At 44.0% G+C, this 10907-nt stretch overlaps 1 protein-coding gene across 1 annotated transcript; it reads right to left on the bottom strand.

The window, feature by feature from the left end:
• Positions 1-211: 211 nt before the first annotated feature.
• NFKBIA (NFKB inhibitor alpha) lies at positions 212-4870 on the bottom strand. The gene is made up of 6 exons (XM_054972479.1): positions 4510-4870; positions 3248-3356; positions 2299-2509; positions 1960-2048; positions 1587-1847; positions 212-799 (listed from the first exon to the last, which is right to left on the bottom strand). Exons 1-6 carry the CDS (start codon positions 4779-4781, stop codon positions 752-754), a joined length of 990 nt encoding a protein of 329 aa, XP_054828454.1. The 5' UTR covers positions 4782-4870; the 3' UTR covers positions 212-751.
• Between the last annotated feature and the right edge of the window lie 6037 nt (positions 4871-10907).

The raw sequence follows: 10907 nt of genomic DNA, 5'->3' as shown, positions 1-10907 counted from the left end.
AGCGATGCTCCCAGTGCCAATAAACTGCAGGTGTTTTTAAACTGGCTTAAGTTTTTTTTTATATTCTCGTACATTATATGTAACTATCCCACCTCTGATTCTTTCCCTCAATAATTAATGCAGAAGTCTTCCTGAAAATGTGAGAATGATGTTGCTATTGCCTAACAAACCACCCAAGAGGAAAAAGTGAGCAGACTATTCAGCCGAAAGATTTTCACCAATCCAGTGCATTTTTCATTTTTAAAAAATAAATATACATCTTGCAAGTACCAAAAAATTATTCACAAAATTTACAATATATACATAATATACATATTGAAAAGCACAGGGGCTTACAATATACAGTCTAGATACTATTGATCACTTTCCTGTCAGGGGACAACAGGATATTCTTTGGGCCGCAATATGCCTTTGCCTACTGTGCACCACAAAGCACACCTGACCTCAGTCTCTGGGATGTGTTTCAGCAGCCTGGTGGACGCATATGGAATGTCTTCCCAAAGGATGGCATGAATCTGGCCAGCCCTTTTGTGGAGCACTGAGTGAATATGTAGCTGGACCCTCCAGTTCTCATTCTGCTCATTTATTTGGACAATCAATTCTTTAGTACAGAAGAGCCTCAGTTTCTCCAGGTGTCTGACAACCAGAATTCATGCTCAAACTGCAATACGTGTTGTTTTTACAACACAGTCCATTCTGTGCAGTGTGATAGTTCAGTAATTGTTCACATTTTGTTTGCAATGCTCTCGCTTTAACAAGGCACAAATCGTCCTCCAATAACGCAGTCATCATACAGACGCTAGACAAAAAGAGGGAATAAAGTTAGCCAATGGCTTTGGGGAAAAAAACCCACACAAAGCAGCATCTCAGGTAATAGTGATTATCTCATTAACTTCAGTTGCAGGCAGAGTAAATTTTGGGAATTGGCATATTAGCTAATTAGATTAGAACATCTGATTTTAACACCAATGCTTAAATTTTAAATTGAGGATCTGGCTCCCCTAATTCATTTTGGGGATTTGTCAATGATTAGGGAAATACACCCTGTAACTCTGCAAATTTACTCTTCACCTGTCCTGGCACTGAAAATACACACCGGGGTTAACATTTTTTTAGTCTAAGGTCTGATTTAATGTATTTCTAAATAGATTAAAAAACCTGGGATCATAGGAGTACAATATATGAGGGAAAAGAAGACAACATATCTTGAAATCTTAAAACGTAAAAAAAAACTAGCAGAAAGGTATGTGGTAAACCTGCTTCCTTTGAAATAATCTTTATGAAAAGATTACTTTATTTGTACATATTTTTAAATGGTTAGAAGATGTCTGAACCAGAATTGAGGCAAGCCCATCTTTGTTCAAAAGCAAATGCATTAAAATAGATGGATCCAGTAAATTTTCTACAGTTTTTGAGTGTTCATTATGTTTAGGCCTATGAAGAATGGGCATTAACTCAATTAACTGAATGGCTTCAAAAGGCCTCATATCTTTCATGCTTTCTAACAGACCAATGGGACATGCAGGTATGCAAATGTAAGTAAAAACTGGCCTGTTATAATTCAGAAAGAAAAAACAATTACTTACTTCATCCTCAGTGAACTCAGATTCTGATTCACAGCTATCTTCATCTTCACTTTCAGGCAGCATCTGTAGTTCCAGTGTAGTAAATGGTTTCAGCTGTTCTTGTATGACAGAGTTATTTCTTCCCCAAGTGAGCTGGTATGGAGAATACCCCTGGTAGGTGACTTTGTTTGCATCTGCGCCATATTTTAACAAGAGTGACACCAGTTCTTGATTCTGCAGATCTACAGCCAGATGCAAGGCAGTTCTACCATTGCATGGTTCCTGTTATTGGAGGAGGGAGAAATGGCTACTTGGTTAGTGCTGCCAAATGGTAAACTGTTTTTTTTTTCATATAATGCAATCAAGTTTTCTTATTTGCACTACTGATACCCACCTTAGCATTGACATCCACTCCTAAGGACAAGAGACATTCAACGATGGCCAGATACCCTTGAATAGATGCCAAATGGAGACATGTGTGTCCTGTAAAGCAAACACACAAAATGGAGAAAATTAAGTACTCTGGCAGCAACACACTATCATTCAATGTGAAGCAGAACTGCTACTGGCAGAACATGCTATGACCATCTTTCAAAGCTTGCAACCAGCCAACTAGCTCATTCAAAAACAGGGAAACAGTGTGAGGCCAGTGGTTGGAGTACTGAATGAGCTAGCAGAATGAATCCTACATCAACTGTAGCATGCTGTTTATCAAGCTCGAGTCCATGCTTACCATTATAGTTGTGCATGTGTAGAAGAGAGTTGAGGTGGTGGTGATGAGAGTACTGTGTAAGAACACCGACACCCCTCAGAGATCCCTGCTCACAAGCGATATGCAGTGGTGTGTTTCCTCGGAAGTCTCTGATTTCTGGGTTACATCCGGCTTTCAGAAGAGTCTCAGCAATTTCTGGCTGATCTGTGATCATGGCCAAGTGAAGTGGAGTCTACAAATTGAAAGCGAGAAAAGAACTGTCATTTGCTGGCCAAGCAAGAAAATCCCCTTTAGATACACATCTGAGCCGGAAGCTCTCTTTCAGAAAGGTCCTGAATGCACTTCCTTCTTCCTTGCTGCGTCTACAGGTGTTCATGGGTCAGTGTGCTCAGGACTAGCTGTTTTTAATATATGCCTTAAACATTCATAACTTTTTCTAATTTTTATAATTGATCAAGACACAAGGCTGGCTCCAATTTATGAGGATGGAGTGCTTGGCAGGACCCAATGCCAACTAAGAAGTTTCACTGCTTGCCTACAAGTTTCTTAGGAGTTCTCCATAGCACAGCATGCAGCTTTTGTTAGTGTTGGGGGCTGCTAACAAACACACAAATTTGGCCAACTATGAAGCCTCTCTTGATTTTAGGCCACTGAAGGCCAATAGACAGATCCTGAACAAATTCTGTTGAAAATCCAGCCCTGTAAATTCCAACCCCCAATGGTGATGGTAGATAGGGCAGAACTGTAACAACAGACAACCTGCTTGTGTGCCAAAAAAAGGATAATGCCCGGAAACAATGTTGTGTACCTTTTGCAGGTTTTGCCTTGAATGTGTTCCTGTATCTATTATCTAGCTTTAAAAGTTTATTTAAAGAGTTCCCAAGTCCGCCTATGACACCTTGTTTGACATTCAGTACATGCCTGAGGCAAGCTCAGGTAACCAAACCAAACAAACAGCGAACTTAAGTACCTGGCCTAGCTTATTCTGGAAATTCAGGAAGACTTTGTCACATCCTGTCTGGCGAACGATTTCCAAACTCAAAGTCTTTTCTTCATGAATAATGGCCAGATGGAGAAATCTGTAAAAGAAAGATGGGAAAACCCAATGATGATTATGATGATCAGTCAAAAAAAAAAAGCGTTTGTTCCTCAGGAGTCATGGAGGAGGAACCCAGTATCAGCTAGAAGCGATGTCGAAAGCCTGGGGTTTTCGGGCCGCGTGCTGCTGCCGCCTGGTATTTTCCACCGTGTTGTTCGGAGCTGAGTGTTCTGGGCACCGCGCCAGGGACTTTCCAGCGCGCTTCCCCCTCCGCCCTGCTCGGCGCCGCACATGCTCTGGCCTCACCCGCCGCAGCCAGAACACCCAGACTCCATCCCCCCACCCCACGCCGGCAGCCGGCCAAAGAGGGAGGAGGGAAAAACCCAGCGCTGCAAAAATCCCCGGGCTTTATGTAACCAGGCATCAAAGCGCCCCCCCCCCCACCGCTCTTGCCCTCTTCCGCTCCCTCCCCCGGAGATCTGCAGAGCTCCTACGCTTCAGTGCCATTTTTTATTTTTAAAACTGTATACCCCGCCTTCTCCAGTCGTTCGAAGCGGCCTCCAAAAGTTAAAACACTGCACGAAACATCGCAACAGTTCTTCTACTACAAAACCACTGAACTCAAAGGCCTTAGACTGTAGTAACGCCGCATAAGAATGCACCGAAAACCCAATAAGACTCAGGCAGCACGCATTTTGAAAACTGCCATGGTTCAAAAAACCAATAACGATTTCAAAAGCAGAGCTTGGCTGCTAAACAGCTGCTCAGGACTACAGTGGGGCCATAAATCCAATACCGGGCCAATATCCTTGCCTGCGCTGCACCGCGTGCCACCTCGGTAACGCTAGCTTTTAAAAACGACCCCTTTTACGAATTAAACCGAACCCCTCGTCCGTTTTAAAACGAGATAGTATATTTTTAAAATGCAAGCCTTCCTCCTCCTACCAGCCGACTCACATTAAGAGACGGGGCGGGGGGGGGCCTCCTATTTTCCCCTCTCGCCCTTCCTTGAAGACCAACCGATTCCTCAGGGTGTTTGCTTGGAAGCGGGTTCCGCTGATTTCCACAGGACTGCTTTCCAAGCAAGCGCAACCAATCCTCTACAGACTCGGAAGGCCGAAAGGAACGGCCCCGATCCGATACCCGCCCCCCCCCCCCCCCGCGCAAATGCCTCCTAGGCCCCTGGGCCTTACGTGTCTCCGTCTTCGGTCACTTGCTCCTTCCATGCCTGGGCCGGCGGACAGGGGCTACTTTGCAGGGCCGTGCAGGCTTCCTTGGGCTGGAGGCGGATGTCCTCCAGCTCCCTGACCAACTGGTCGTACTCCTCCTCCTTCATGGAGTCCAAGCCGCTGTCGTGGCGGTCGTCCTGGACCAGGCTGAGCTGCCTGTCCTTCTTCAGCACGTCCCGGGGATGGCCGTCCATTGTATAATCCATCGAATAGTCCAGAGCGCGAGAGTTAAGCATAGCACCGTCGTTCGCGCTAGAGAGACTCAACCAACCCACTCCTCTCTGGTTAGTGCGCGCCAAGTCTGGTGAGAGGCGCTGACAGGCGGCGCGAGCCCTATACAGCCTCGGCCGGGGATTTCTGCGCGGGGCGGAGTTTAGGGCGGCCGGGAATTTCCCAGCCCAGTCAAACAGCGAGGAGCGGTCTGGTTTGGTCCTATCCTGACTGGAGCCAAGGCCTGAGCTGAGGAATTCCCTCCCTCAGTCACTCGCTGGAAACTTCGGGCTTTTTCCGCAGGAGGGAAAGTACTTTTGACTGCGCTCAGTGACTAAGGCGGCTGCCCTTGCGTCTTTCTTGCGCTCGGCCGGGTCCTCACAAGTCCTTGGCGTCCCTTTTTGGGAATTCCCTTGCACGCTCAGAATGTCCTGGTATTTCTTACATGCTCCCGGATTCTCCCCAAATACAGCGCTGGGAAAGTGCTTCTTGGCAGAGCAGGCCGGCCTGCACTTTCCACGCTTCTCACATTGGGGGTGTGGGTGGGCTTGCTTATCAGGCCAGAGGAGCCCCCCCCCCCCGCCATGCTTAGCAATGGAGGCCTGGACCTCAGATGCGGGTTGTACGTGGTAGTACCATTTCCGTAGTCGTTGCAAATACAAGCACAGGCGGGACTCTGGAAAACGGGGTTTGATACCCCACTCATCCGCTTGAAGCCAGCTGGGTGACCTTGGGACGGTCACAGCTCTCGAGCTCTCTCAGTCCTACCCACCTCACAGGGTGATTGTTGTGGGGATCGAATATTAATGTTAATGCGCTGTTTATTTACTTACAGAAAGCTTTTTTACAGGAGAGCATTCAAAAATTTCCTCCCTCCCCCTCCTCCCCCTGCAGTCTAAACTTCATTCTACAAGGTCAGGGTTCTACTGCCTCATTTTGGTTTATAGCCAAAGCATACTGGGATAGAACTTGGCTTGCACTTGGTGAGCCATCTTTGCAGGAAAGCCTGGCCTAAATTTATAGTCCTATGACGAACCTGGTCCACACATGCAACTTGGAGATTTGGGAGTGGACTCTGGGGAGGGGAGGGTTTGAGAAGAAAAAGACCACAGCAGGGTATAATGCCACAGAGTCCACCCTCCAAAAGGACATTTTCTTTGGAAGAACTGACTTCTGTAGTCTGGAAATAAATTTTAATTCTGGGATATGGAAGGATATGGTAAAATGTTGAGGTGGAAAAACAAGCTACTGCAGATGAAGGCTAACATTTTTCACTATGTAAAAAACGCTTCTTCCCTGGAAGTTGAAAACTAGCATAGTAAGGAGAAGGCTGCTGGCTTTTTACTTGCAAGGATTTTTTTTTAACATGGGGATCATTGAAAATGACACCTCACCAATCTGAAGTGGTTACTGTCCAGTGTACCACTTCAGGAGTCTACTATGATTTTTTGTTGCATGTGCAAACTGGGTTCTATGCACGTGTACTTGGGAGCAAGTATTCTATATTGCTGTCAGATAATCCTAAACAGAGTTACACCTTTCTAAATTTATTGATTTCAGTTGAGTTAGAGGGTTGTAGCTTTGCTTAGGATTGCACTATTAAGATTGCCAGAATTGTTTTCTGCTTTGTTTCTTGTGAGATTGATTGCCTTAACAGCTGGTGGGAGACCACCACAGAAGAATGAGGTTACTACATGGAGGAAGAGAATGGCAAACCATCTCTACTCATCCTTCACCTGGAACACCCCATGGATGGGAATGGTATGAGTCTGTTGTGACTTAACAGCAAGTTCTTATTTTCTGCATTGGAATTCCCATTTCTTGAGAAACAGGGACGGGCTATACCAATGACTTTCAGACTGCATCCTGGAACCTCAAGGTTTCTTTATGTTTTCTCAGGAGCTCCTCAGTGAGAAAATCACTAATAGCAGGTCAGATTTCCTGAAAGAGGGCATGTTCACCATTTTCCCATACAACGTGCTGCTGTAATGCAGTATTTGAATATATTCTAGCACTTACTGCTTTGATTGCAGCCTTTCCAAAAAGATCATACCAAACCGGAAAGATCAGAGCAGGGGAAAATACCCTCTCCAGTCTGGATGCCAAACCGGACTAAATCCTCTGTATGGAAGCAACCGTGGTCATGGTCCTCAATCTCAGCTGCACACTGCAGCATCAGCCAGTGAGCAGAGCAGGAAATTGTCATCTAGTTTTTGTCCCTGAATAGTGTGTGTGCGTGTGTTGTGTGTGGCGGAGGGAGTGGTAGTGGTATTGTTATTATAGTCAATGCATTAAATTGCTGATGCTTCCTTTCTCCTCCTATGCTCTAAAATGAATTATCTATGCTCTATTGTAAGCATTTGTACTTTGCATCAACACACTGATAGTTTCCTCTATTATTTCTATAGCTGTGGATACAGCACTGCAGGAAACTCTGTTATTTTATGACAGGTTTTCATGCATTTTCCTTTCTCCAATCCCTTGGCAGCATCTAAAAAGCCATCAGGGGATTTTCAGTTTTTCTAATCTGTAAAAAAAACTTTAAAAAAAAGTTTTAAAGCTGCAGGCTTCCCTAAAGTGCATACTTCATGCCAGGGATGAAAGTAAATGTGGCTCTTTTGGTTGAAGGAAATTGCAAATGTGGCTATTTGTAAGCTTAAAAGTGAGTCCAACTGCATTATATCATTATGACTATCAGGTTCTCTGAATTCCCAGCTTTTCTTAAAAGTAAGCAGCCCCTTTTCATTGCAGAGATAGAAGGGAAATGCGTATCTCCACAATGACAGGAGCTAGAGACTTAAAAAAAAAGAAAGCTGGGAATTCAGAGAATTTTTATAATCATATAATTCTACCCAATTGTAGATTTAAAAAAAACATTCTGGTGGCAAGTGGGGAAATATCTGTCACAGGGGGCTGGAGCACTGAAAATGGCAGCGATGTGGGTGGACTGGGAAGATCCAGACTTTCTTGCACATGGGAGCCACCCTGGGTTGTTGTGATCTTTGATGAAATGTTGCAACAAAGGTGGTTTGGGAAAGTCCGGGAAAACCCAGGAAGTACACAGAAGTTCTACAGTGCTGTGGGGAAGTGAGAGGAAAAACTAGCTCCTCAACAGCATTCAGACTGGGCAACTCCCCCCTTCCTGGTTGCCTAAAGCACTCAGAAAGGTCTAGAGAAAACAAGGCAACTCAGCTGTTGAAAGGCCTTCCTCAAAGTAGTTTACTTGCCAAACGGATGTAGTGACACCTAGTGGGCTTTTGTAGTATTTAATTTATACATGATGCAGTGAAATCTTAAGCAAAGTTATTCCAGTCTAAGTCCGTAGATTTCAATCGGCTTAGACTGGAGTAACTCTGCTTAGGATTTTACTGTTCGAATGGCTTTTCTATAAATGAAATATCTACATTTACAAAGAATATTCATCTGCTTTCTACTGAGGCACTAGAGATCACATTACAAATTTATGATGGCTAATGGAACATACCTGGGTATTTCAGAAGAAAATCAGCCTATGATTTATAGATTACCACAAAGCTTTTGACTGTGTGGATCATGAAAAGCTATGGATGGTGTTAAAAGGAATGGGGGTGCCACAACATCTGATTGATTTGATGCACAACCTGTACTCTGGACAAGAAGCTACTATCAGGACAGAATATGGGGAAACAGAATGCTTTCTAATTGGCAAATGTGTCAGACAAGGATGCATATTATCTCCCTACCTGTTCAGCCTCTATGCAGAACATATCATAAGGAAAATTGGATTAGATTTAGAAGAAAATAAGTGAGTTCTAGATCATATCAAGCCTGAATTCTCCCTAGAAGTTAAAATGACAAAACTGAGGCTATCGTACTTTGGTCACATCATAAGAAGACAACATTCTCTGGAAAAGTTAACAATGCTAGTAAAAGTGGAAGGACGTAGGAAAAGAGGAAGACCTAAAACAAGATGGCTTGACTCAATAAGCGAAGTCTTGTCCTCCATTTTGCAAATTTTGAGCAAATCTGTTAACAATAGAACATTTTGGAGGTCGTTCACAGGGTTGCCATAGGCCGGAGGAGACTTGATGGTAGGCATTTAACACACACACACTTTTCTATATTAGCAATATTAAGACAGAGCATGAATAGCAGAGATTCAAATCCACACTCTGCCATGGAAGCTCACTGGATGACCCTGGGCCAGTCACACACACTCAGCCTAACCTATCTTACAGGAAAGGGGCTGGGTAGCAGGACTACAGGCTGATCTTTCCAAATAGGTCACGGTGTTAAGGGATGTGGCACTTCTGTAGGTAGGACAACCTCCTCCCAACTATGTTGGAGATCTATAAAAATGTGACAAGCTGAAGGACAAGATCTCAGTAGGGGCTGCAGAGTTGATGGAGGAGGTGGCGGCAACTTTCCCAGAAGGAAAAGCTCAACATGAAAGGTGCTTCCTGAGAGGCTCCGTGGGACACTCTAGCACAGGAGCATAGCAGAGACAGTCAGCTGGTGGTTGTCACATACTCCAGTTGCTGCCCCACACTAGAGGTATACACAGAAATTTTCAGTTTTGAATCTAGGGTTTTTGAACTACCTATTTACTGTTACTGGTGTTCACTGGGTGCAGCATTGCCGATTTGGCTCAAATTTGAAATGAGGTTTTATGCCTTGCCGTATTTGGACTGATCAGCATGTAGAGCTGCTGTCCAGTCCCTTTCCCCCACATTTTATTTTAAGAAAGTTATACCCAGGAGAAAGAGTACTATTGTTAAGCACAACATCAGTTATCATAAAACAGCAGTTTCAAATCCTTGCAAACATAACTCAATTAAAAACAGCAATTACTTGGCACCCCCCACCCACTTCTCTTTGGGAATGAGAGAAAATCTCGACTGAATCATTCCACCCATCCTGAACAGTGGAGGAAGGAGACAAGCCTCTGTTGATATCTAAGTGTCAAAAGCCAGTGTGCAGAGGCTTTAGATCAGAACGATCAGTATGACAGGTAGACACATCAGGTGACAAAGAGTCAGATGGTTAAGTTAAGAGTCAGGAGACCATGAAGTGAATGACTCAGCTAAACTCATGCATGCATCTGATTGGGTGTCTACATGTATAAATAGCTACTATGTACAGTATGGTAGGGGCTTCTTGCAAGTCCAGGTGTAGGCGAAGCACTTTGTCTCTCTGGACTGTAACCTGTATATATTGCTCTTTATCCACCTGAAAATAAATTGTATTATACACCTTTACCAAACAAACAAGGTGTGGACTCTTTGTGGATCCTCCTAAAGCTGGTGCAGTCACGCTGAATACACACTATTCAACAGCCTCATGCAGGGAGATTCACACAACATTTGACCCTCCCAAAGGCACACCACCTTCCCTACCCAACAAATGATGGAAATTCCAAACCACCTTTTCAGCCACGAGTGCCAAAGTTGCTTCTACTTTTGGCCAGGTTAATCTGTACATCTCATTTCCTGCTTCCAAGATGTTTTGCAGTGTTTTGAACTTGGTTGGGCTGGTCCCATAAACAGCTCATATTTTCTTAATGTTCCCAGCTGGATTGGCTTTGACTGGCACATACACTATTGGGGTCCCCAAGCAATCAAAGAGCAGCCAGTAGGGAGAAAAATCAGCGAATTTGCAAGGGCATCAGGTTTTTAGCTCATGAATATTTATAGTCATCTTAGCTTTTCATATCATTATATTCACAATATCTACTTAAGGGATTTGGAATTCTGCACTAAACAATCTGAAATTTTGCTACTCCAAAAATGTGACCCCAAAACCAAGAGACTGTGTGAAATAAATTACATGAATGTGATAGCTTTGCAAATTTATACATGCTTCTAGGCTCAGGGTAAATCTTTTACTACTGTTCTCCACCCCACCCCACCCTTGAGGAAGAAAAGTTTTAAAACATCAAGGAACAATTATGACACAGATGTACAGTAACAAAAGGGACATGGTGCCATTTTCAGGAACAGATCTACTTCTGAATTCAGGTGAAAGAGATCATGTATTTGAATGCTCCTCCATCTTAAAATATAACCATACAAAAGTAGCACACAAAGCAAGGTAAGGCTAGGTGGTAGCTCATGTGCCAGTTGTGGGGAAGTATTAAACCACACAAGGTAGTACTGTATATAAAGAGGTGCAAT

This window comes from Eublepharis macularius, chromosome 2, assembly GCF_028583425.1.
Source record: "Eublepharis macularius isolate TG4126 chromosome 2, MPM_Emac_v1.0, whole genome shotgun sequence".
NCBI classification, from domain to species: Eukaryota; Metazoa; Chordata; class Lepidosauria; order Squamata; family Eublepharidae; genus Eublepharis; species Eublepharis macularius.
Note: the sequence above shows the minus strand (reverse complement) of the source record. Positions and strands in the feature narration are given on the sequence as shown.